The 27002-nt window shown below is 45.9% G+C and overlaps 1 protein-coding gene across 4 annotated transcripts in view; it reads left to right on the top strand.

Annotated features, from left to right (window-relative positions):
- The window catches only part of HMBOX1 (homeobox containing 1), a 113111-nt gene extending 86442 nt beyond the window's left edge, over window positions 1-26669 (top strand). For 2 of the 4 annotated variants that reach the window (XM_082480453.1, XM_082480455.1), the window contains 5 exons: window positions 18602-18684; window positions 20872-20967; window positions 22646-22740; window positions 22950-23051; window positions 26510-26669. In XM_082480453.1, the coding sequence (XP_082336579.1) occupies window positions 18602-18684; window positions 20872-20967; window positions 22646-22740; window positions 22950-23051; window positions 26510-26647 (514 nt within the window). In that variant the 3' untranslated portion in view covers window positions 26648-26669. Of the gene's footprint in view, window positions 1-18601; window positions 18685-20871; window positions 20968-22645; window positions 22741-22949; window positions 23082-26509 lie in introns of all 4 variants that reach the window. The other 2 variants (XM_082480454.1, XM_082480452.1) reach the window with 2 other exon arrangements.
- Window positions 26670-27002: the final 333 nt, after the last annotated feature.

Here is a 27002-nt window from a genome sequence, read left to right as displayed (position 1 = left end):
GGGGGGATACGGGGGGGGTTGAGTGTTGTTTTTTAAGCATATGCTTTATCCAAAGATTAAATTAAAATAACTGTAAATTCTGCTCTAAACAAAATGAATAATTCATCAGTTGAAAGTATTTCACTTTGTCTAGGGAGCAGGGACTTTGCTTTCTGGTTGAGGGTTATTTGGTTTGATTTTATGGGTCTGTTTTTTTATTTTAACGCTCGTCTGTGCTCTTGAAGCATCCTTTTGTAAAGATGCATTCAGATTAAATAAGACCAGATGATATAGATACCTATAACCCCCATTTCATAGATTGCAAAACAGAGTCAGGTGTTTCGCTTGGCTTTGTGATCCAAGGCAACTTTATTCATAAGAGAAATGGGTTTAGATTTCCCAAGATACTGAGGATATAGTTTCATGATATGGCTGAGCCGAATTAACAGTTTGTCACCATCTCGTCCTTAGGTGTTATCCTGTCTCGTCGCCCGTCTCAATTCCTCCTCCTCGGTGTCTCTGCTCCTGCCACCCTGCATTGTGCCAGATACCTTTCTTGTCTGATTGAAACACCGGCCGATTCAGCTTGGTTCAGAAAAAAGAAATCCTTTTTATTTCCCCCTGCGTTTTATTGAACGGGTTCAGCTTGCTGTGCAATGAGGGTGTGCCAGGACTGGCCCGGGGCAAAAGACAGGAGAGCACAGGGAATGGGAAGTTTGACAAAAAGACGTCCAAATTTTCCACGGTGCTGTTTTGGTCTGCTTGGTTCTGTTCTGATTTTGTTTGGTTTGAGGTGGACAAGTTGCTGGTACGGTTACAAGCGTGGTCACGCTGACAGTTGCGCTGGCGTCGTGGAAGAGGCGTCCTTTGATTTTTGCCAGGGAGCGGCAAGGTATTACTGTGGCATCGCTGCCAATCTGGTCTAACTTGACCAGGTTCTATTCTTTTTCCCCCCTTTAAAGTGGACCCCAGCTGGCGAGGAAGGTCATCTCTGTGCCGAAACCAGTCCCCGTTGCATTTCCATCAGCTGCGCGCTTACGCTGCAGAAGGTGTAGCACCGCCTGCCCTCCTGAAGAGCACCTTCTGCGGTGGTCCCAGCGAGGCAGTGCCGGGCTGGGCCAGCGCGGCCCTGTGCATGGTTCTGGCCCTGAGCGATATCAGTCCTGACGTGCCTTATTAGAAATTCTTCCGATTGTGAAAGCGCTATTACTGCAGCTCTCCTGAGCGCCGGGGCTTCCACGGCTTCCCTGGGGAAAATGAGAGCTCTATTAGCTCCTGAAATTCAGTTAGGAAATTTTCTTAGTTAATTTCATCCCATTACTCTTAGTTATGTCTTCTAGCAGAGCCTTAATACCGGCCCCATAGGGGATCTAAGTTTCCTGTGCAAGGCTTTGGAGGAGATTTAAGTTTGGGATTCATTGCGTTTCTCCCTTTTCAAGCTGACAACAGAGCAGGAAGTAATGTCTTTCGGCCTCTTCCATTAGGCTGGTACGTTGTTAGAAACAGAACATCGGTTTCTCATCAATATAACGACGTCCACCGGTTGGCTCGGGAATGCTGCTCGGCTTCCTGGGGTTTGTTTCGTGGAGAGGTGAGGAGTGCCGAGAGTTATGCGCTGCTGTCCCTGCGGCCCTCGGATGTCGTTGAACCTTTCGGTGACTCACCGTTCTCAGCTGTAAAATATCTCCGACCTGCCTGGGAGACCGAGCCAAACCAAAGAAAGGATGAGCCAGATGCTGAAAGCCTGTAACTCTTGGTACCAAGGAAGATTTGTGTCAGGCATTGAGAAAAACTTTCCAACTTGAGGGATGGTTGAGCACTAAGCGGGTTATCCACAGAAATTACGGAACGTTTCTCAGGAGCAAATTAACCAAAATCGGACAGGATGGTTCTGATATACTTCATCTTAATGCAGAGGGAAACATCGGGGGACGCCTTTACATTATTTTCCGGCTCCTTCTCTTCTGTCACAAGGTGTTCGTTAGTCAGCAACTTGCAGTAGGAGGTTCAACTTCATTAAGTCCTTTGAGATGTAGGGAGGGAGTGGTTTTTTAGGATCTTTGTTTGCGGTTCGTGCTTGTGAAGTGCTGTGAGATCTGCGAGCGCAGGCACTTTGCAAAGGCATTCGGTAAAGTTCACTTTACAATTTAGACACAGGCAAGGTCTTTTTATCGTCGGAAGGTTCAGATAGTTTGGCTCAGGGTCATTGCTGTATGTCTTCATAAAATGCAAGAGCAGCCATTTCACGCTTGCCACACGGTGTCTGTCTTATTTTGCATTAGGTGGAGCTACGGTCCCCCTTAGACGTGCAGAATATGCGAGCTTCCTATTCTAATCAGCTGGAAGCGAATCCCGGTTGTTTGGCGGATTGCGTGCAGTAAAATGCAATGCTGGGATGTCTGTCCAGAGTACTCGCCAGACTCCGGTCTCGTGAAGGATCCAGCACCTCAGGAGTTAGGGTTTTTTTTTTCAGGGAGCTCAGGTGCGTTTTGTATCTTTGTGTTTTCTCTCTCTCTTTTTTTTATTTTTTATTTTTCAATAATAAAAAAAAAACAAAAAACAACAGATCTGTGGGAGGGGCAACTCCCTGCAGCAGACTCCAGATAAAATTTTTGTATCTGCCAAGGTCAAAATAACCGAAATCAACATTTGCAAAAGGAGCCTTGTCAATCTGACCTGCAGCAGCACGCTCTGGTGCAATAAAGCCACACTTTAAGAATAGGAATTTTTCTCTAGTCCAGATACTGTCCTGCATTTCTCCAGGACCAGGGGAGATATGTCAGCAGTGTCCCTGCTCGTGAAGGTGAGGAGCAGGATCTCATCCTGAGTCTTTTCATAGCATTAAAGAAATTGTCATACATACGGGATTGGAAATCTCCGTAAGTGCCCGGATGCTTTCAGTGAAGATGTAAAAAGAAGATGTAAAAAGGTATGGTTGTTGCTTGCTGTGCAGGCTAATGTAATTTTTGCTGGCTCCAGTAGCACTAGAGGATGGGAGGATCTGTAAGAGCAAATTTACCTCTTAACGTCTCGTTTGCTTTTAAGAACATCTGCTGGCTCCTTCCGGGGTGACCCAACTCGCGGACCCCATACTTCAGAGCGTACCCCTGGACGCTTACGTGTGCGCCATCCAGCTGCCCTTGCAGTGATGTCATGTGAGCATCCCCGGCGTGTGAAGCTGTCTTGGGGCATTGCGTAAGGAGAGGAGGTATAGAGGCAACCTTGATTCAACCCAAGCTCCTACTAGGAAATGTGAGTGTGATAAGGCAGGTCTGAAGAGCACTGTGGCTGCTTAATATCTGCCTAAGTCAGCCTCGTTTAAGAGCAGTCGTTTTGTCCCTGGGTGCCTTTTCCAGCTCCGTCTTTTGTCCCTGGCACAAGGGTTGACTGTGCAATGTGTGCCGGTACCGCACCAGCACTGTGGACTTCTGGCGTGTGACTGAGGCTTTGGGGCTGGGCGATCACCCAGGTGGTGGTGATGATGGTGTTTGTCATTCTTTCTACCTATCCTCTCCAACTGGTGACTAGTTCACACATGGCCAGCAACCACGTGCCTGTGGACGAAAGATTGTATCTCCTATCCTATATTTTTTTAAAATCCTACTATTGCAGCTGTGGGCATTCTTCGTATTCACATAAATATGTGATTCTTTCTAAATCATAGAATCATAGAATGGTTTAGGTTGGAAGGGACCTTGAAGATCATCTCGTTCCACCCCCCCTGCCCTGGGCAGGGACACCTCCCCCCAGCCCAGGTTGCTCCCAGCCCCGTCCAACCTGGCCTTGAACACCTCCAGGGATGGGGCAGCCACAGCTTCTCGGGGCACCCTGCGCCAGGGGCTCACCGCCCGCACAGCCAAGAATTTCTTCCTAATATCTCATCTAAATCTCCCCTCTTCCGGTTTAAAGCCATCCTCCCTTGTCCTATCCTTATGTGCCCTTGTAAAAAATCCCTCTCCGGCTTTCTTGTATGCCCCTTCCAATACTGGAAAGCTGCCATAAGGTCTCCCTGGAGTCTTCTCTTCTCCAGACTGAACAGCCCCAACTCTCAGCCTGTCTTCATCGGAGAGGTGCTCCAGCCCTCGGATCATCTTTGTGGCCCTCCTCTGGCCCTGCTTCAACAGGTCCACGTCCAACAAATCCCGCTAAGGTCTTCAGGGTACTTTGGGAGAACTAATTATACCTGGTTTCTTTTTATATGATAAAATGTATTAAAAAAAGTTGGAGGTCCCTTTTGCCTAAGTATCATGAGAAAAAGAAAGAACGTTGCGTTTACTTTCCTGTGATCGTTCATGGTGCGTACTGCTATCAGTGTGCTGCTTATTTATCTCCTCTCTGAACTAAACAGTCCTTCTCTTATCTCTTCTCTGACGGCAAGTCTTCCTTTCCCTCTAATAACATTCAGTCACTCTTCTCTGGACCGTTCCTATTTCTACATTCAATTTTAAGTGACCCAGGGTAGGTGAGTAGGGACAGGAGCAGAACTAATGACCGTACTTCCAGGGTGAATATTCCAGCTTCTACAGGCAGCTGAATCCGGTTCCTGTTGTTCTCTGACCTCCAGCCTAACATCTGGTTTTTGCTGATCACTTTTGTGTATCGCTTGCGAGTATGTTTTCTTTGAGTAGTCCACAATGATACGTGTGTCTTTTTCCCGAACGGTTACAACTAATGTAGAACCGGTCACGTATGTGAGGAGTTGGAATTTGGTTTGCTCCCTGTGCATTACCCTGCTTTTTGCGGAGATAACAAATGGAAGTTCAGCCGTGGGAGCGTTTAGATATTTTTGAAATTCACAGCAATTATCTCCCTTATTTGTATCCAATATAAATAATTTGCTTTCCAGAACATAATATTGAATGTAACTGTTAACGCCAGTCCTTTTAGGTCACAACTTCTCTGAGCCAAGGGCTCCTGTTCTCTTCACGCGCAGAGCCCGGGGCGGTGGGCTCTCTGCGGTCCCCTTGAGACCCAGATGCTGCTGGCTCTGAGGACCGTCTAAAAGCACAAGTAGTCTCTTTGACCTTTCTTCTATGCCCACGCTAGACTTGCTGTAATCCTCTCGTATTCTTCTCCCTGCGACTGTTCTGTTTAAAGTACGCCGAATCGGACAGTAATGACAAGTTCATATTAATTAGCTACATTGTTATTTTCTCACCTGTTAATGTGGTTTCAGGGGGCAGGGAGAGTCGTGGCAGAGCTGCCACCGAATCTGCGCGAAGTGGCACGTCTTACAATGACTGCTCACTGTAGGCTGTCTGCAGCCAGATTTCTCGCTGGTATTACAGCCCATGGAAAGGTGATGTGTCTCTGGATGCGCTCCGGTGCGGTGTATGACAGGTACTCTCTGCTGTCTGTGTGTCTGTGCAGAAGGAGCTTGAGACAGCGCTGGGGGGTGTCCTCGCTCTTCGGGAGCAGAATCCTGGAAGTTTGGCGGATATGGCATTGGCAAACGGCTCCCTGGGAAATGAGTAGGACAAGTGATGATAAAGCCGTGATCATTCCCCCTTTGGCTCTTTTTCAGCCTGCTTACAGTCCCGAGAAAGAAGGAGACAGCCCTGACCTGCCCAGGGGGGGTCGTTCCAGGTCCAAGTTCAGCTAAAAGGGATAGTCACAGCTCGCAGGGCGATTTACCTGACCTGGGTGTAATATTATCTGTGGAATAAACCCACTTAAGTGAATTACAAAATTAACTTCTTGAGTGATCTGGAAAGCCTTCGGAAGGAATTAGTAATCAGGTTGGCACCTTGTCACCTCTTGCTTTGACGCCGCCGGCTGTCGGCACGCAGTGTACGTGAGCATCCGCCAGCACAAAGCGCTGCTGGGTTTGCCCGTTCCTGGTTTCTAGAAGTGTGCAAAGTCTTCCTGCCCTGAACAGAGTCCAAACCGACTTCAGCGAAAGGAAGTTCTCTGCCGTCTAGTAACAGATGTGAGGTCTTTATACAAGTAATAAACAGAGTAATTACAAGGAGAAGTGAGGGAGCACAATTCCTAAGTAAAACTCTTAAGTGCGTTGCACCGTGTATTTATGGGCTCTCGGTCAGGCTGTGCAGCGCTTTACACAGACTGAAAAGAATGCTTTATCAGAGAACCATATGGGCTTTAACCACAAAAGTCACTACCACATCCTAGGTTCTGTTCTTTTTTATCTTTTTTTCTTGTAGTCCAGGACAGCACAATTGACCCTTTTTTGTTTGATATTCCTTTGGAACATGCATAACTTCAAATTTGTTTTGAATTCTGTGCTGTTTGTGAGGAACTCTGTCAACAGAGTAGAAGACATGGACCTGTTCCAAAGAGCTTTTTTAATAAGATTTCCTTATAAAGAAAAAAGAATGAGAAAACAGGGTACATAAGTACAAAACATATAGGAAAAAAATCATCTGATTTGTTGCTTATTACGTACATAGGCTGGTGCTCTTTCGGTTTCTAAATGCTCCTTAAGCGCCGGAGCGTTGGACTGGGACTTCCAGTTTCACGTCCAGCTTCTCTTTTTGCAGTCAACCTTTATTATATCCTTTTCAGAAACTGATTAAATTCCCTGTCTCAGAAGCGGGTAGAGCCAAGGGTACAGCAGCCCGTTGGGAGATGGCCGCCCAGCAGGCGGCTCTTGTTTCGGCACGTAGATATCTAAGGTCCCGAGATGGTTTGTGACCTGTAGGGTACCCATCTTGGATCAATATCATCATTTAACTAGAATAAATCCTTACTTCCCTCTCTTGTCTCCAGCGTTGGTCCCCTTCGTGTATTTATGGTAAACCCTATCCTCGTCTCAGCCTTGAGGTTTGCTCAGGTGAAACATGCTGTATCTCTTGCAAGACAGGCTTGCCGTTCCTCTGCCACCCCGGGATCGCTCTCTGAGCTGTTCAGTTCTGAATTCATCGTTACTGAAGGCGGGAGACCGGGATCGTACGTAGTCCAGGTAAGGTCTCGTGCAAGTGTTGTAGTGCTTTTCTTTCTGGATCGGAAGTAGCGGACATCCTCAGCTCCGACAGGCTTTGCATTTTGGTCATAGTGACTTAACGGAAAACGATCTTTCCGGCTGATGCTCTTTTTGTGTATAGGAGAAGTTGTTGTTGTTCCCAAAGTGTCTGACCTTGCAGACCGCGCTGTTAAAATTTTTGTTAGTTCTCGCCCTTAGGATTGTCTGTTACTTTTTATGGTACTCCAAGTCCCTGTTTTGACACGGCTTCTCACTTCGTCATCAGCAGATTTCATTACCATGTTCAGGCTTTGTGTCAACATCCTTAAGTGTTTTCGTTCTTAAGATGATACTTGAGGAATATCACTGATAGCTGTCTTCCGAGCCATTATTTTAAATTTTCAGCCCGGTTCTTATTTGTATGTTTCCTTTCTACCATATCTCATAATTATACTAATCTTTGTCTTTTCCAAAACGATGAATGATTTCCCATTTGTGACTGTATCAAATGCTTTACCGAAGTCCGAAAATGATAAGAATAATTTATTTTTCTAGACATGGGATATATAGTCAACAACTCCTCAGTTGCTTTTAGAGCATTGCTACCAGTACTGTTTCGGTCCCGCCTGCTGAAGAGCCTGTCCGCAGGGAACGCGGCCGTTGGGAGCTAGTGGCAATGGCATTCAAGAGGAAGCACGTGGCAAAAAGCATGGCTCATGAGAGGGAGCACAAGTCCGGGAGTAAGGAGCTGTGGCTGGTTTCTTGTGCCTGTAACTCTTAACTTTGCTGTTCTTCTACCTGTAAATTCTTCTAATAATATTACAGGACACAACTTCAGAACACTTGTAAGGGGTTTATGGTCTGGTTATAGAAAGCGCTCTTGAAATACAAAGCACTGATGGGTGTTTTAATGAAATAATACTTTTGAGTCCTTGGAGCTTATTATTTCCGAGGTAACTATTCACAGTCCTATTGGCAAAAAAAAAGAATTATTAAAAGTTGGATAATAAACTCGGCTATTTCCTTTCCCCATGGATGGTGAATAGTCATCAAATAATCTGTAGCAAATAAATAAAAACTTGTTGCTGCTGCCAGACTTGAAGCGGTGCTCTTCAAGGATTCACAAAGTTGCCTCGTTGCTTAAAACTTTCCTTAAACCACCTTCTTTGCTATCGTGTCTGCAAAGAACCCAATGAAGCTGCTCTTGGCACCATAGTAGCTTAACGAGCTAGCACGCTGGCCTTCGTTGATTCGCTATTTCTTGTTCTCATTTGCTTATAGCCATCTGTTGCGCGGTATTTAGGTTGCAAGGCAGAGAGCAGATTGATATTAAAAAAATAAATGCCTTTTTCTGCTTTGTGTCTGTACAGCACTTAATAACGATAAGAGTTCTGGTGCCGATCACGAAGGTACCGGGCACCGGGAAAAATAATGTCCTGAGCACAAAATCGGAAGCTTTGATCCTGAGCCTCTTGACTTTAGGCGCTGGATATCCTGCAAGAATGGCCCTTATCTTGTCCTTTGAATCCTGTAGGATCCTTTCATTAGTTTAATCAGTTTTTATTTTCTGAAAATGCAGCAGCAGTGGTTGCTGTCTGTGCGCTTCTAGGCTGAGCTGACCCGAGTCCGGTCCTGTGCAGGAAACTTCAGATAAAAACTTGCAGATCTTTGAGGGGGAATGCTAGGGATTACGTTGGAAGTTTTCAGCTCATGCTAAGCTTTATCACAACTCTCATGTCTGGTATTTTTCCTCTCCTGGAGGCTTAGGAGAAAGTGAGACTTGGAGCTTCATAGCCAGAAGGACTATTGGAAAACGTGACCTTACTGAGGCTAAACTAATAACGACTGGAGGGACCTGGCTGCTCCCACTTGACATTCTGTACATACAGGTTTTGTGATCTAGTGCTGAACTTCCCATTAAAGCACAATTTTGAGGCAAGGATAGGCTATTCTTCTAGAAATACCTTCCTTTAGATGAGCCGAAAACTGAGTTCTGCCTCTGATGAGTTTAAGACTTTCTTCAAGAGAGCAGAGAATGATGTTTTGGGTTGAGTAATGTAAAATCCGAGTCATACATTTTGCTATTTATTTGTGTTGCCGTACAAAGCCTTGGAATCCTCTGCTGTCTTGCAAGTAGTCTCTCTAATAACCAAAATGCAGATTATAGTACCTCTCTCTGCGAAGGTGAGTCACCGAGCAGGAAAACAGCCCTTACGAGTGGGTGGCTCTTACCGATTTCTGCCGGGTCTCATCGCTTCTTGGAAGCGTTTCGTCCATGGACTAACCCTGCCTTAGCTTTGCTTGCTTTGGGAGAACGAGATAATCCACAGGATGTAACTTAAATAACTCTTCCCCTGCACAAAGTTAAAAAGATGTAGACGAGATGTTTGTTTCACAGTTGTCTTCGTAAAGGTCTTGTTTATCAGTCGGTTAAGCCCAGAGGATTTAATGCACGTAAATATCCCTGTAGTGTGTAGGTCTCAATTTAAATATTGCAAGTAAATAACGGAGAACAAGAGATACTGTTATTCGTGCTTAGACGCCTTGTTAGGAAGAGCTGTGAAGGTGCTGTATGCTCACACCACCCAGCTGTTGAAGTATTACAGAACGATTCTTACTTTATCATGTCTCGATGAGTTAGTTGCTGGCTTCAAAAAATTCCCGTCTTTTTTTGTTTGGTTTTTTTTTTTTTCTTTTATTTCACGAACAATTTAGTTAACTGTGTTGGTTTGGGGAGTCTGCGATACCATTAAGTTTAAGGCTAGTCATAAAATTTTAGCCGTTGTCTGCTGTCAGTGTCTTCGAGGTGCCTCAAGCAGAAAGTACCTGTGTTTGAAATTGCTAAAAACTCCAAATCTTTCCATTCAGAAGAGAGCTGTTGTGTAATTTCAAAAATACTCTTATCACCAAATCCAATTACAAGGAAGAGTAAATTGCCACCTCCGATGTCTTAACTATTCTTTTTTTAATTGTTAATTATCTCGACAGTGGGGTGCTGTAGATTAGGAGGCATAGATTATCTTTTGCAAGTATGAGGCTTTCAGAGCTATTATCAATTAATTTTGTTTTTAAAGAATTTTTAGGATAATATTAATAGCTTGGTAGGACTGTGGTGGTGCTTGAGACCCCTGTCAAAATACTGAGAAAATAATTTTTAAAAAATTAGAAACTTGATGATGTTATAGTAGCTTTGAAGGTCATACAGTTTTATGCGCTCCAGCGCAAGGTGTATTTTTGGCATTTTAATCTACATTGCAGAGTAGATTCCTGCTAAGAAACATCAGTAAAATGACTGTCTCAGTGTTTAGGCACTGATTTGTAAAACCAGAATAGGGTGTCAGCTCTATTATGGGAGTTTTTTAGTGTGTACTGAAATGACTATACAATTTACATACACAAACACGTACTGACATGTGAAATAATTAAAATTTATTCATGTCTGGTGCTTTAAGTGATCTAGTCCTGTTGACTTGCACTTTCCATGAAAAGAAGCACAAGAATGAAACATGTCTCACAGTGACATTACTCTTCCAGACTTAAAACCTGTTGTCTCCTTAGACAGAGTATGGCAATACCCTGGGGTTGAAAGCTCAAGCTGGGAATGAGACGCAGATTTTCAAAGACTGAGGATTCTTACAGTTTGGTTCCAAAACTTATTCAAAATTATGGTAGATTCTACATTGGACAAAATCCCAGATTTTTATGTTGGGACTGGATATCTCTGTAGGTCGAACAGAAGATCTGGGCTTAATGCCAGAGTTGCTGAGTGCTGTAGAAGAGGTCAAGCTAGAGTCCTACCGTGGTTTCTCCGGTCCGTCAAACCCATAGACCTATTAAAGCCCCTCGATAAATGATAGTGCAGTAGGGAAAACAGTGGAGAGCCATAGCAGTTGTGTTCATCAGTATTTTTTTCTGGGTTTGGGATTTTTTTTTCAATTTGTCTTTTGCCTGGGTGGAAGGTCCAGTTGAGCTGACGCTGCAGCTAAATTCTCATCCAGAGGGCTGTGGTTCTCATCCGTGGCTGATCTCAAGAGCAAAAGTGCCCCACCAGATGTTTCCTGTAGTAACTAAACTGGTAGGTTGCGTTTTGCAGTGCTGGGGGAAAGAGAAGACGGTGTCTTCAGTGTAATTCTCAGCTCCATCAGTTTATCTGTGAAGAAGATATCTTTGAGCTTTAATTTTGCTGTCTAGAATAGAAATGACTTCACTGTATGTCGTGGGGTGAACTGTTTAGTTGACATGCATGCCGATGTTATAGAATCTGTAGAAATATCAGTAGATAAAATGGATGGTGTCATCTGTTGACCTCGCTGAAAATGGCATTAGTGATACTCTTGGCCAGTATTTACTGGGAAATAAACTAGTCATTACACTTTCTGATGAGATTATGCTTTGAATGTCACTTCTCTGACAGTCTGTCTCATGCCACGCAGAGATAAGATCTCAGGCGCAGATGACGGACTAACTTCAGAAATATTTCCATTGATTTGACAGCCTGGATAATAGTTCTGTTAAAAGCCACAAAGACTGAAACAATGACCTCTTGCTACTGGGTGATACTACGGTGATAAATACACTAATGAGAGATAAAGTAGGTAACCATATTCGAGTGTTTTATGTAACTTGTCAGTGGAAAGCAGAGGTACCGTTCGAAGGGAAATTAGATAGGGAGCTGAAATTACAGGCAGTCTTATCGAAGACAAAAGAGCAGCTTGCACTCTCGTGTATTTTGAGACACCAGAGGGTTTGGCAGGGAGCTCGGTCCCTGGTGGCAGCAAGATCTGTTCATCAACAGGGGTCAGATGGGAGCTGGGGAAAATGGGCGGTTCTGGGTTGGTTTGTTTTTTTTTTCCACGCGTCCCCGGGCCGGTCGCCGAGCCCATCGCTCGGGCTTTGCTTTTAGCATCGGTTGGAGAGGATGTGTGCGAGCTGCCATTGAAGGGACCGGTCCCAGCTGCGTGTTTCAGCCGTCTCCTGCCCGCCTCCCTTGGCCGCGCAGCCACCGCTCTTGGCGCGCGTGGGAAGCTGGACCGGAGCACCAGTCCTTCCCGCAGAATGGGAGTGAGGGAGAGGACAGGACCATTCCTTTCAGTCTGTGCTTAAGTTGCGTTAAGCTGGACTGCAGCCCCATTTTCGGGGAAGACGGCCTTTGGTGGAGGCGTCGGGAGGTTCCGCCCGCTGGTGCTTCCCGCGGCCATGGGGGTGGGAACCCGGAGACACAAACGCCAAGTGAAACGAGGGAGTGAACTCGCAGCACGTCCGCTGTTCTTCAGTAAATATCCATCTGCGTCTTCTTCCTTCCCGTTAATTGCAAGGTAAATTATCCTTCTTTCAGTGAGGTTGCCCTGATGAACGCACACCTGAATTACCTCACCTCGAGTGTGTGTAATTCTGCCGTAGCGGCTGACCCGCGGCGAGTTGTTACCCTGCAACACATTTGAGCCTCTCTGCTTCGAATCACTTCCCACTCTTTGAAGCTTTAACTGTTATGTCACGCTAACGGTGATGTCACGCTAAACCGTTATGTCACGCTAAACTAAGCCTTTCCCCGGCCCCAGCGTCTTTTGAGCAGTGCTGGGGTTTCGTCGGTCTGTGTCTGACATCCAGCCCTCCGAAAAAGCACCGAACCCGGCCGTCCTTCCGCTGCGCCGTACCCTGCGTCCTTTCAGACACCTCCCTGGCAGCTGCAAAACTGATAGGAAGCAACAAAACTTCCACTGTGGATTATCGGGAACTCTAGCGAGGCATTGCTTAATGCATCTGATACCTAGGCCTGGATAACAGAAGCCCTACAGCCGAGAAAAAAAAAGAAAAAAAAAAAAAAAAAGAAAAAAAAAAGATTGGCAGCTATTGCAGGAATTACCAAGGTGCCCCTATCTGAAAGAGTAGGGGCAAATGCGTTTACTTCCATTATGGAGCCCGGGGCTGAGATGGATTCTCTCTCCGTCATTGTCCTAAGCGCATTATCCCTGAAAGAAAGAGGGTTTCTCTGAATCTGCAATTTTTCTGGGCTTCGGTGTTATTGAAATGAAACCGCTTCAAGGATATCTACATTCTTTACCATCATATGGATTCTCATCTCATGTAAATTATTTGGCCACTTTTCATTTTAATCCTCCACTGTCATTTTCTACAAAAGAGATCATTTGGTTTCTTCATTGAAGGTATTCAGCTGACAGCTGCCCTTTGTCTAGAAAGCCGTGTGCCTTCGCCGGATTTACTTGCGCCTGCTCTTTTTCTTTATTCTTTTTTTTTTTTTTTTTTCCTTTTGAGTTCATATTGCTTCATAGTTTTCATTTGTAGTTTTCAGGAACTTTTCAGACTGTGATCAGGCTGTGGTTTGTAGCTGTGAAGAGAAATTCAGACATCCCGCGTTGATTCCCCGTCCCTTAGCGAGGGTATACCTGACAGATAACCGGCGGCAGATTAATTCATTTCCTGCTTGCGAGAAGAACCATAGTCAAAAAATTCACAGTGCGTTGACAACTTTTACATGAGCAAACCAGTCAATGATAAAATACTGAGGTTTTCGCCACGGCGTCCCTATCTTGAAAACTCCGTTATTCTCACCTACTTTCCAGAAATGTTGGGAGGCTTTAAGTGCTGTGCTTTGTGTCATGGTATATCACACACAAGTCCCCTTAAGACCTTGAAATAAGTGATGGGATTGAAATATGAATGTGTTAGTAGAGTGTTTCTTCCGAGAATTTGGAGGCTGAGGATGAAAATCGGCTCTTACGGTTGAGGTGGTGTGTTTTTGGTTACCTGTAGCCATGCGACCTTTTTCTTTGCAGTCAAAAACTCCCAAGCGTGATCTCTTCTCTGATAAAACCAGCTGGCAGTCTCTGTCAAAGGGTAAAAGCACAGCACGGTGATGGAGAAGAATACTACCAGGAGAAGTTGAGGAGAAGATACGGTTTTGGGGAGCATGAGTTGAGGGTTGGACAAGTCCATAGGCAGCTCCAGCGTCGGGGGGGAAGGAGGAGACAAGTGACTAGTGTGGATAAGGAGTAAGCCAGCAGGTGGAAGGAGAGGCAGGTACGAAAATTACTGTGCCAACTACAGAAACCAAAATTAACACAGCATCCCAGACTGGTGAGGGCTGGAAGGGCCCTCTGAAGCTCCCCCAGTGCCACCCCCCGCCAGAGCAGGGGCACCTCCAGCAGTGGCACAGGACACGTCCAGGCGGGTTTGGAATGGCTCCAGAGGGGGAGACTCCCCCCCCTCTCTGGGCAGCTGTGCCAGTGCTCTGCCGCCCCCACAGGAGAGAAGTCCCTCCTCAGGTTGAGATGGAACTGCCCATGGTCACGTTTGTGCCCGTTCCCTCTTGTCCTGTCACTGGGCACCACTGAAAAAAGACGGTTCCCATCATAAGACTGTTTCCTCATCAGAAAGACGCTCCAGTCCCCTCATCATCTCCGTAGCCCTTTGCTGGACCCTCTCCAGCAGTTCCCTCTCCTTCTTGACCTGGGGAGCCCCGAACTGGACACAGTGCTCCAGATGTGGCCTCACTGGGGCAGAGCAGAGGGGGAGGATGACCTCCCTCGCCCTGCTGGCCACACTCTGCTTGATGCCCCCCAGGATGCCATTGGCCTTCTTGGCCACCAGGGCACATTGCTGGCTCGTGGGCATCCTGTTGGCCACCAGAACTGCCAGGTCCCTTTCCACAGAGCTGCTCTCCAGCAGGTCAGCCCCCAACCTGTACTGGTGCAGGGGGTTATTCCTCCCCAGATGCAGTACCCCACACTTACCCTGCGCTACTCAGGTAGTTCCCTTCCAGCTTCCCTCTGGCACCCTCTTAGCTTTGTGATTTCCGTGTAAATGTCTTATTTACCAGGCGAGCTGCCTGAAAATTTCTCAAAATTTTGGTGTTTTTTTCATGAAATGGAATTTCAGGATGAAAAGAGTTTTCAGATTTTTAAGTGGGAATCACTTTTCTTGTAGAAACTTTCAGACATTTACAGTAAAAGATGTTTGTATTTGAATTTAAAGATGTTTCAGAATGATGAAAAATATATTTTGATCCAATCAAATGAAAAAGTTTACAGCTTATTCAGTTGTAAAATGTGTTAAGATAAGAATTACTGTTTCAGTGAGTTTTTTTCTAAATCACAAAAATGATTGGACTACACAAAGAAGACGTCCTTGTTTGCCAGAAGAGTTATCTTGTTCATTGTCCAGTCCTGGAAGTTTGCTCCATCGCAGGGAGATTTCCTTTTATCCCTGAGAATTGTCAACTTGAGACGAAGTTTTGTTGTTTGTAGAAACTGAGCTTTTTTGTTTTGAGCCCCCAAAAGCATATGGCAGTCAGTGATGTCCTAAAAGAATAGTATTTAGTTACGTGCCAAGAGAAGGATCACTAGTGGCTCTTGTGTCATTATTTCTTCATTAATTGGGGTCTCAGTGTCTTGCATCAGCATAAGAATGAGCAGTTTAAGTATTCACTGTTTCTTAATTTTATATCTTTTGTCATTTTTTCCATAAAGTTAGGTGTCATCTAGCATGATCTAGATCCAGAATATTGCACGATATCAGGGTTTCACCTTCTGGTTTTAGTGCACCTGTGCACTACGCGCACTAAATGTAGAGCCATCAGGTTTTCTGATTTTGAGGGGGTTTTTCATGGTGTTTGTTCTTGACTTTTGACAGGTATCTATAAACAAAATAATGTTCAGCAAAGTAACCAGTATAGGTTAGGGGCGGACCTGCTGGGAACTAGCTCGGAGGAGAAGGATCTGGGGGTCGTGGTAGACAGTAAATTATCCATGGCCCAGCAATGTGCCCTTGTCGCCAAAAAGGCCAATGGAATCCTGGGCTGCAGAGGGAAGAGTGTGGCCAGTAGGTCGAGGGAGGTCATTCTCCCCTTCTACTCTGCACTGGTGAGGCCACAACTGGAATACTGTGTCCAGTTTTGGGCTCCCCAGTTCAAGAGGGACAGGGAACTGCTGGAGCGAGTCCAGCGAAGGGCAACTAAGATGATGAAGGGATCGGAGCATCTCCCGTATGAGGAAAGGCTGAGAGCGCTGGGACTCTTTAGCCTGGAGAAGAGAAGGCTGAGGGGAGACCTTCTTATGGCGTACAAGTATCTAAAGGGGGGGCTGAAGGAGGATGGAGCCGGGCTCTTTTCAGTGGTTCCCAGTGACAGGACGAGGGGCAATGGGCACAAGCTGGAACATGGGAAGTTCCGTTCAAATACACGGAAACACTTCTTTCCGGTTCGGGTGGCAGAGCACGGGCACAGCTGCCCAGGGAGGGGGGAGTGCCCTTCTCTGGAGAGTTTCCAGACCCGCCGGGATGCAGTCCTGAGGAATGTCCCTTCCAACTCTGAAGATTCCGTGATTCCGTGAAAAGGAATCTATAAAATAGCTGTTACGGCTACCAAAATTCGCTGGCTTAATTTTTGTACACACAGTGATGACCTGGATTGCCGACTAGGACTCCCAAATCATGTGATATATTCATGTAAAGAACAGTACAGCAGTTTTCAGCTGCGATGCCCTGAGGTTCCTTTATCTCATGGCACTTAAAAGAGTTCTTGTCTCTGGGCGGAGAGTGGAGTGCTCTGCTTTGTAGGTGGGAGGGCTGAGACGCGGTCGTGAGGCAGTTGGACTGTGATCCTGAGCTTCTGCTTCCATCGCTAACTTTCTTCCATCGCAAGAAAAAACATTTTCTTGTCCGTTTTCCAAACTCTCCATCCGCCAAAAAATCTTTGTGCAGAACACGATCCCTTTGAATGGGAGTTTGCAAGTTAAGATAGACGCATAGATCACTTAAAATTACAGAATATATATATATAGAATAATAGAAAGGATGGTATGTCTGGAAGAGGAAAGAATATATTCTAAGAAATGCCATTCCCAGAGACCGGGGGTACTGCTGGAAGCTGAGGGGGGAAGAAAAGCTCTTGCTGATAATTCAGGGAGTGTTCCTGCCGGTGCCAGTGCCGGGGTTGACGGTGCCACGTGTTTAAAGCTTCCCAGAAAGTAAGTGGAAACGGGTGTCCTCCTCTCCGGGTCTAATGGCCAATATCTCGGCTGGTTTTCGGAGTAGGATGAAGCCGGGTGGGAACTGCAGTTCTGGGCAGTCTCTCTGGATTTACTTCCTAAGGGCAACTCGGAGGTGCAGGGAAGAAGTAGTGGGTGTTTACGTGTAAATGTGATTGCCTCCGAAGCCCGAATAGATGTAGGCTGCCCTTCATTTCAGGAAGATGGAGCTGTTCCTGCGGTTCCGCTTGCTCCCTGAGCTAGCGAACAAGTGGGGTACAGTAACGGCGCGACTCGCCATGCTCCTGGGCGATTCCTCGTAGTCAGTGAGTAGCAGCTCTGACGTGGGACTCCCTTTTGTGGGCATAGCCGCAACTGTAAATAGCACTGGGAACAATGGGACGAAGAAGTAGTACCTGAAATTCGAACCGAATGTTCAAAGTATGTATTTGCAGTGAATTGAAATAAACTGGAAGTGAAATAGTGAGAGGGATCTGCGTTAGTACCACGTCTTCAAGAGAGGGTTGGACAGAAACGGGTGCTGTACGGAGCAGAATCCAGGTTTCCATAGAAAGGAACTGTGCAGGGGCCGATCCACCAGAGGAAAAAATATGACCGTGGAAAACAATAATTGCCTAAATACGCCTGAATCTCCCAACGCCAAATGATCTACAAGTAAAGGAAACATCTTATTTTCAAATACAGAGCAGCTGTCCGAGAGCTGAACCTGCTGCTGATCAAAGTTGATCAAAGAAATCTTGGGATTATGTATTACGGACAATCTACAGAAAAAAATGTAGCAGTCCCTGCTTATGGCACGCTTATCAGAGTCCATTGAAGTAAACAGGACTTTTTGTTGTTTTTAATGCAAATCTGATAAGCTCTGTGGAATGTAAATCAGTTCATTAAAATTTGTAAAGCACTTAAATGAAGTAAAAGAGAAAACAGTTTAACTTTTATGGGATGTTTACTGCATATAAAGTACAATAAAATCACAATTATTCAGAAAAAAGTACTGTTAAAATATACTATACTCAATATGTTGTTCTGGGGAAGATTTAAAATTTTTAGATTGTGACTGAAAAAAAAAACCAAACTAGTCTGCCTCTGTAAATCTTACTGTATTACTGTGTGATTGTGTCTGTACAATCTTCATACCATATCTGTCTAAAGTACACAATATTTGTGTGTGTTTGTGTCTAATATATGTACAAGTATGTGTGTATATATTGACCCAGGGATCAAAATAAATATTGAACAGCTCCTTCATTTGTATGACTCTGCCTAAGTTGGGGTTATAGTCGGGGAGAAAAATAAGCAAATGACAATAAAAAAAGGCAGAAGCAAAGAAGAGACATCTTCTCACATGGTGCTTCACTTGACAGTCTTAACTCTGATATTCGTGGCATTGCCTACTTGGGTGTATCTCCCAGTACAATATTCCAGGTGCTGACGTGACACTGCGAATGCTGAGATAATAGTCATTTATCTGAGGCGTTTGGGAAGTTTTATCCTCTCTGCGTGGATATAAGTGCATGCCGGTATTACCTTACGCGTATACAGATTTACATAAAATCTGCTGTGTCTGTGTTACCGTTGTGAGAGCGATGCATAAACGAGTGGTTGACACCTTTTAGTGAAGCTGCTTTGGAGCATTCATGCTCTGATTCCTGAAAAAAAACTTGTTTTTTTTTTTTCTTCCCCTCTCCCCTTGCAGTTACTTCAATGAGAATCAGTATCCAGATGAGGCAAAGAGGGAAGAAATTGCAAACGCCTGCAACGCAGTGATACAAAAGCCAGGTGAGGAGCTGATCGCGGTGTCCTTTCCAAAGGCAACTGCAATTCCATTGCAACATCCCCCGCTAAATTTGGCAAATCTCATTTTATGGCTTTTACTAACAAATGTAGTGCTCTGCACTGGTGGTAGGTTTCTTTCTTGAGCCTTCTGTGACTGGTGGTGTTCAGAGCCGCCGTACTTGCATGAACGTGACAGTCAGCGCAGTTTTCAAACCTAAATGCCAGCGACGGCAACTGAAATTCCCACCGTCGGAGGCGCGAAGGACGAGTTGTGCATCTGAACCTTTCGTTTATACAGCTTTGTAAATGGCATTGCTAAGAAAATAAACATGTCTTAAAGGCTTTCATTCTTTCCGCTCACTTATTTGGGAGTACGTGTTACAAAGCGTGCGTTAGTGATCCGAGAATTTTCTTACGCTCCACGAAAGTGAGTGAGTTTTACTGGTTCCTTTTTACAGATGGGAAATCTTCGGTTCACAGACAGAGGCGTGCCGGAGGTCACCCAGCAGGTCCTCAGAGCAGTAAGGAGCACAGCTCTCAGTTTGCTTTACAAGACAGGGCTCTCGGATTAGGACCTGGGTATTAAGGGAGGACCTTGGATTTGGGTCAACGAGTTGCATTTTCCCTGTTCCTGGAGAAGTCGTACTTGGGAGAGGAGCGTGAACAGTCAGTGTAGCGCTAGCGGACGCCCCTGCCTTTGCTCAGTGCTGCTAACCGAACATTTACACAGTTTTCAGAACTTGTATTTTGGGTATATTTAGATTTTTATATAACCAGAATAAAAATTAGCGCAAAAGAAAGCCAAGGTGTGACTCCGGAACATTGGGACAGTCACAGGATGGCACAGAATCGCAGAGCGATTTAGGCTGGAAGGGACATCTGGAGATCATCTGGTCAGGCAGGACCAGCTTAGATTAGGTTGCTCAGGGCTTTACCTCGTTCCGTTTTGAATATCTCCAAAAGCGGAGGTTTTCCCACCTCTGGGCCCCTGTGGAGCACTGTCACGGCAAAATACTTTTTCCTAACACCTAGTAAAAATTTCCTTTGTTGCCGCTTTCATGTTGCCTCTGGCCTTTTTGTTGGGGAAGCAGAATGATCTAGCAGGTGGGGCACCGAGGAGGTTCAGATCTTATCCCTGGCTGTGCTGCTGCTTGGTTTAGCAACTTTGAACAAACTCCTTAAACGCTGTCTCAGGGTCAGTAAAATATTGTGAGTGGTACTGATGCGAAGCGTTAGGAAGCAGCGTAGCTATCTCCGGATTTTCTTTCTTTGCCTTGTCTCATCTCTCCTTACTTAAAGTTGCAGATTGCTTCGGTTGCGTGACTGTTTTGTATGCTGAATAAATAAACTTTGAGGAACAGTCTGAAGCAGGGGAGTCTCGTCCCCTTGCAGCCTGCGGAGGTCTGAGGGTGCAGCTACGTTGCAGCGGGTCAAGGCCGGCTGAAGAGGTTTCCGGGTCGTCCCGAATCCCTCTGGTCTTCCCTCTTTTGTGAGGGTGGTCAGGAAAAGGGATTGTCTCCTGTAGCCGGCTGGTGGTTGTCGGGATTTTCTTTGTTGGTTTAAGTGTAAAACTCCAGTGATCTGGTTTCCAGCATCCCCCCACCCTTCTCCCAAAAGATGGCAAGTGTCCTGGTGCGATGGAGAGGGTGCGATCGGTGCTGCGGGAGCGCGAGAGCAGCTGGTGGTGGAGAGGGAGGAAAGCAGATTGGAGGGGACGACACAAAATGTCTTCATTCATTTTGCTGCTGAAGAAAACGCGTCGCTGAACTATATCCTCGCGGCACATAGTAAGAGAACTAGCCCAGGGGTGCGCGATTTGTGGCAGGGCTGTGAACTGAAGTGGAGATTTTTGGATCGCGGTTTTGTGCTCGAACTAGAAAAGCAGCTCTCTATTCTCCCGTGGCTCTGGATTTTAGTTGACTGAAGCTGCAAAGAAATTCCTGTATTTTGCATTTTAACAAAAGAAGAAAGGCTGCTTTGGTTTTAGAGAGATGTTTGGCATTTAGTACCGTAAGCGTCTGGGCACAGTACTTTGATTCACGTGAAATTCACTTTATTCTCAGTTATAATAACTTTCCAGTGCTGTCTGTATTTTGGGGGTTTATCACACACGTAAAGGTTTTTTGCCTGCCTCTGGAACCCAGCCAGTAACAATGCTCTATTTTTCCACCCCCCCCGTTACTTTCATAGGAAAAAAGTTATCCGATTTGGAGCGAGTTACCTCCCTTAAAGTGTACAATTGGTTTGCCAACAGAAGAAAGGAAATCAAGAGAAGAGCCAATATCGGTAATGTATCAGAGCGCCTGCTTCCAAGGGTCAGTATGTGCGCTTGCTCAGGAGAGGTGGAAAATATGTAAAAAAGCGTTAATGAAAACACTAGGGGTTCTGACATTCTTGATAGAAACGCAGAGCAATTTTTTAAAATTAGTCTCTTGCTGTTCTAGATTTCTTCTAAAATACGGGTAGCACTCAATTTGTGGAATTCCATCGTCAGTGCAGGAAAAATGATGCCGTTGTGAAGTTTTACTGGAAGATCAGTTTTAAAAACCAAAGTGAGAATTCTGTTGGCGAAAGGAGAATCATATTTCCCTATGCTCGGGCTCCTTTGGGTATCCAAAATAAAATCTAAAATAAAACCACACAATATCTGCATTGGAAATAGGGGAAACTGAGACGACTGCACGTTCACAACCTTGGCGTGCCGTTTAAATGAAAAGCGGCTGTTGTGAAGCGCTTTTATCTGGCTGTAAGTTTCCTTGTGTCTGTGTTCCGCTGAAACGTGCTCGGTTTTTCAGCCAAAACCTGGGGTGTCTTTTTTACCGCCGTCCCTGCGACCCCCCAGGGATCTACGGGTCCAGATGAGTTGGTTTACATCTTAGATGCAGCCAGTAGGACCAAAGGTTCTGCGCCAACTGCTTCCTCTGGTTCCACCTGTGCTCCTTACTGCTTTCCGAGGGGTCGCACAGTGACCAGTGGCTGGAACAAAGGAAGGATTTTTCTTGACGGTCAGGATAAAACAAGTCACTTCAGAGTTAGCCCTGCAGGTTCTTTGTGCCAGTAGCTGATGGTAAGGAAACTGGAAGTGACTCCGAACTTGGAAGAAGTAGACCTTCTAATAAGGATAAACAGAAGATGTTCTAATGAGAATGAACTCCCATTAGTGGCCAGGACTCAGCAAACTTCTGCAACGCATGCAAAATTTTATGCACTTACGTTTAGGTACTACGCGGGAGTGTGTTTGCAATACGTAGACGAACAGAGAGCCATCCATGCCTGCTTGTTGGCCAGTAGTTTTGCAGATGTCGGTTATGTCCTTTTACTGACTGCTTCTCTTTGCCGTATTTGTGAATAAGAAAATTTTCTTTTCGTGTGGTGTTTTACTGAAATTTAACCTACGTTTATTTTTTATTAAATGAAACCTGTTGAAGGTGGGAGAAAGCAAAGTCAGTCCAAGATGGATGGAGTTGGAGCTGTAGCTGACCTGTATGGGGAGAAGGGTTAGAAGGAGATTAAAAAGAACCAACGGGAGCTTTAGATGCATAGATCCTACCTGAAGATGGAGACATGTGTGTTTTTAAGTCCCTTAAATGCTTTAAAAAATTTCTCCATCTATTTTCAGACATTCCCCGTCCCCTTCAAGTCCTGCCAGTCCAAACTGTGTGGGAAGATCTACCGGCAATGCCTTTGCCACTCCAGTGCAGTAGAAATTCAGCTAATTTCTAATAAGACTGGCTGGAAAGCAAGGATTCTTACTCACAAACAAGCCTGCTAGTTGGCAGGGAAGGATTTCAGGCAAACCAGTATCTGTACATGTGCTACCTTCCCAAATGCTGGAGAGTGGAGAGGAAGAGGCTAAAAACTCTGTTCTTCCAGTTCTTCTAACGTATTGCAAAAAAAAAAAGTAGTTACTTTTAATTACTCTAATGCATCAGATAAATTAGGGATCCATTTGCTTTTTTCGAAGAAGCAGCAATCCTGGAGAGCCATGGAATAGATGTACAGAGTCCGGGAGGCCATTCCAACAGTGACGACGTCGATGGCAACGACTACTCGGAGCAGGTAAGCGTGGCGGCTGAGCCGTGCGGCCCAAAACGGGAGAGTTCGCGCGTCACGTGATGACACCCTCTACCTCTCGCAAATCGGGTGTCTCGGGCTTTTGTTTTGCTTTTGTGCGATTGTTAACGGGGAAGGTGGAAGAGCACAGCTCCCCTGCTCGAATGTCTTGAACAACCAGTATTCACCCACGTGGATTTATTGTCGTACAACAGGACGCCTGGCAAGTGCGCAACGGGGAGGAGGAGGGAAGATGTTCAGAGGGAGGCAGAGAAGCAGAGAAGGTAGAAGAAGACAGGAGGATCTGCTCCAAACAAGCAAGTTACACCATTCACGCCACACGCAATGTATGAAAAATGTTAGGAGAGTGTTAACTCACCCAAGCGCACCGTGCATACCTTGCGCTCTCCTTACCCCTGGCACCGTTGTAGTTACCCGCCCTCCGGAAAGGAGGTGCAGGTCTTTAACGGCTGCTCCTAATTATCAGGCGCCCACACGCTTCCCTGCAGAACTGGGCATGCGTGTTCCTCTCGTGCCTGTGACGTCTTTCTGCAAGAAACGTCTCTGGTATCGCCCGTGCCACGGCTGCTGTGAGGTGCTTATCTGGCGCCCGGACAAGCCCGGCGGTGCGCCCCTGCCCAGCACACTTTATAGTCCCCTCTGCCAACCTCCCCCGGCAACACACTGAGCACCCTCCTGTAAGGCGCTGAGCTCCCTCTGGTTGTCTGGGAGCACCTTTCAGGAGCGTCTCGGGATCCGTCCCTGCGACACTGACAGACAAAGGGTGAAGGGTGGGGGGAGAGGATTTGATTAAATACAAGTTTGACATTTATTTGGCCCCTTACCTGTTCCCTGTTGTTCTGCAACGATGTGCCGCTATTTGGATTGTTTACATATTTATCTGTCTCTTTTTTTTTTTTTTTTTTCCTCCTTTTTGCATTTTAACTCTTGCCTATTCTCTATTTTTCTTGGTTATTTTTAACCCTTGACAGCAACTTCTTTTTTAAATTCTCTAGCAAAAGAATACCCCTTCCCGCACTCTGAGCCCTCACCTACCCTAAAGTTGGTGACCCTTCCTTCACGCACCTTCCTGACAGGTATTGCATCCCCTTCCCAATTTTCCTTCAGGTGTCAGTGTTGGCCAAATCCCCCCCCACCCCCCGCCCCCCCCAGGGCTGCGTGTGCTTGGCACCGGTGGACGTGAACAGTTCACTCGCTTGGTTCTGGTTTTGATGTTTTGATATGAGCTGTGTTCTGCGCTGCAGCCGACAGCCGGGGCGGGCAGGTCGCTTTGCCTCGCCTCGGTTGGGAGAATTAGGTAGGTCTCCCTCTAGAAGGGCTGCTGGGGGAGCATCCCGAAACGAGTCCCCGGCAGACTTGGCCGTGGCCCGGTACGACAGAGGCGTTCCCACCCGCTCTGCTTCTCGTGGGTGTTACAGCCCTTCTTATAGGTCATGGCCAGCAGATTTGGTGGCGCCAGCTTTGCTCGCCCTAGAGGATGAGAGGCTGTTCTGTGACTGTTCTGAAATATTTTGAAAGTGTTGCCGAGCACGGATGATTCCGTGTCAGTCGCATACAGGACCTGAATACTGAGATGAAGTGTGACCTAGGCTCCCAAACGATGGTTTTCTTCTGTGTGTTATCCAGAACACTTTAAAAAGAAATAAATTGGTTATGAAAATTTAAAGATCTTTGTTTGGAGTCCTCAAAAATTACATTTCCTGGTAATCTAGCTGGGCTCCTCTATGAAGTGTAATTAGGCATTAGCAGCAAAGTGGATTGAGCGGCAGGCTCTCCTGATGACCGTTTGACATCCCTTAGCTGCTCAAACCATCAATTCTGTTTTCCACAGCAACACTTAAACTCTAGTGAACTTTAAAAGGCAAAGTTCATCCAAATACTAATGAAGCGACTGAACCTCCAGAAGTCAGGACTTTGTAAATTTTTATGTGGTAAAGAGTACCGAGAGGACCTTAGAGTGTGCGCCCATCGCAATGTTTGCCCTAAGTTTGTTGTAAACGAAGGCGTCCCTTTAAGTAACCTCAGAATTTTACCGAATCCTGGCTTTTCTGTCCCCCCTCAGCACTTACCACATGTCATTTTAATTTGAAATGCATAATGCACATTTTAAAATCTTAAATTTCACAAGTTCATCACTTAAAGGCTGTTGGAAGACTGATAAATGTTTATCATTTCCTTTCTGTAAATAAAAAAAAAAAAAATCAAAATCCTAAAAAATTGCGAGATCACGATGTGGCAACTATTAGTACCTCGTTTTAAAGAGGGGAAAACTCCGTGATCGTGCCCAATGTCCCAACAGAATTTATTTGACAGATGGGATTAGAGATGAGATATTGCTGGTTCTCCTTCCTATCCCCCAGACCCAGTCAGACCCCCTTCCTGGTGTGGGCTGACACACGTGCGTAGCTCACTGTAAAAGCCGTGCTAGAATTGTCAGACTTTTCGGTCTGCTGTCGTACGGCCGTTAACGCCCCTCCTGGATTTTTACGAGTTTCTTGATTTCTACAAGTTTTGCCGCAGTCCTGTAGCAGCACGGTTTCTCCCTCGCAGTTGTGCGTGGCGCCCAGCGCAGCCCTCGGCACGGTGGGCCTCGCGCAGCCGCGGGCCTTTGCCCGTTAGAAAATAGACGCAGAGGAATCTGCGGCGTGTAGTTCGCTGGGCTGGAGGACCTGGCAGTATGTTCGCCTGGATATTTGAACGATGGTGGTTTCCCAGTCCCCCGAAATCCTTGCGCTGTTTTTCTTTAACAGTCCAGGAGGTTTTCGACATCTTTTTCCCTATGCCTGTGTGAATTCGGTGTCTTCCCAGAACAGTGGCTCAGCCCGAGGGTCAGTCTGGGTTTGTGTCCTGTTTCTGAGTGAGAGCAGTAGTCGTATTTAAGGAAGAAGTATTTTTAAAGAACGGGACAATTGTAGAAAGCTTGGATTATAGTATCGTCCAGCTTCTTGAAGTTAGTAGTTTCGAGAGGCTTCCTGAGCCGGGCACTGGGTCCGCTTTTGTTTATGACAGTTCCCAGTAGAGCGATTTTCCCTCAGCTCGTCTAACCGCACACCCGCACGCGCGTCCCCCTTCCAAACCAGTTTTACTTTTCTCTGACCTAAAACTCAGTCCTACAACTGAACTGTGATGAGTGAAGCAGTGCTTCCCGTTGCTGCTTTGGAATATATTGCCGTTCCCTTGCTTATTAGGTGGCGAAAAGCCAGGATATTTAGTAATCACTTCTAATAAACATTTACCATGTCAACCATCAGCCGTTTCTGTGCCGAAGGGAAGCACCTGAGCCTGTTCAGCCTCTCCTCGCGAGGAAGCCACCCCGTGCCTCTTTTCCCCGGGCTGCTGTTCCCTCTGCCTTTTCTCGTTCTTTAAATGGGATGGCCAGAACTGTGTATTCCGAATGGAAGCACGGATCTGTGCGTAACGATTCCTCTCTTAGTTTGGTTTTCTGACGTACCTTCTGTATCGCTTTTATCTTTATAATTTAATCTTTTCCTAAAAACACCTCCCCCCCCCCCCCCCCCCCTGAAATTTCTCTCTCGAAAATTGGGCGCGCCGCTCCTTGGCCCGTTTACCTTTGTCTGCACAGTGAGGGAAATGGGTCCTAAATCAGTTTTATAAATTTCCTTTCGCTTCCTGCCCCTGTAATGAACGTGCAATTTGCTGCCCGTAGTCGGATACTTTAACACACTAGTTTTATCCGCTGGTTTTCTGCTTCTGGAGTAACAATGCTTCTCTCTTCTCCTTTCCGCGGGCACAGGATGACAGCACTAGCCATAGTGACCATCAAGACCCCATTTCATTAGCCGTGGAAATGGCAGCGGTAAACCACACCATCTTGGCATTGGCCCGGCAAGGAGCCAACGAGATCAAGACAGAGGCTCTAGACGACGACTGATACAAAGAAAGGGGAGGGTCAAAGCAAGAAGTAACTTAGTTTTAGACGTAGCACCTTAGCAGACTTTCCTCGGTCCTTAATATGTGTTCTTACAGTATAACTTTGCAGTTTCTTGTACGTCAGTTAGCTGTTAGGGTCTTGTTCTGTGAAGATGGCATGGTGCCCTCAGCCTTTGCATATACTCTCTCAGTATTAATTCCCAATAAATAATCAATCAACCAACCAACCAACCAACCAACCTCCCTCTCCCAGCCCCAGTGGCTAGAAAAATCTTGCTGCTCTGTCTTAGCATTCAAAGTGCTTCCAGGTATTTTAGACAGCCCTCAATTACAAGTCTTAGGCTACACTTCAAATC

This window comes from Vanellus vanellus (genome assembly GCF_965231255.1).
Source record: "Vanellus vanellus genome assembly, chromosome: 3".
NCBI lineage: Eukaryota > Metazoa > Chordata > Aves > Charadriiformes > Charadriidae > Vanellus > Vanellus vanellus.
This window is presented reverse-complemented; position numbering and strand designations above follow the sequence as displayed.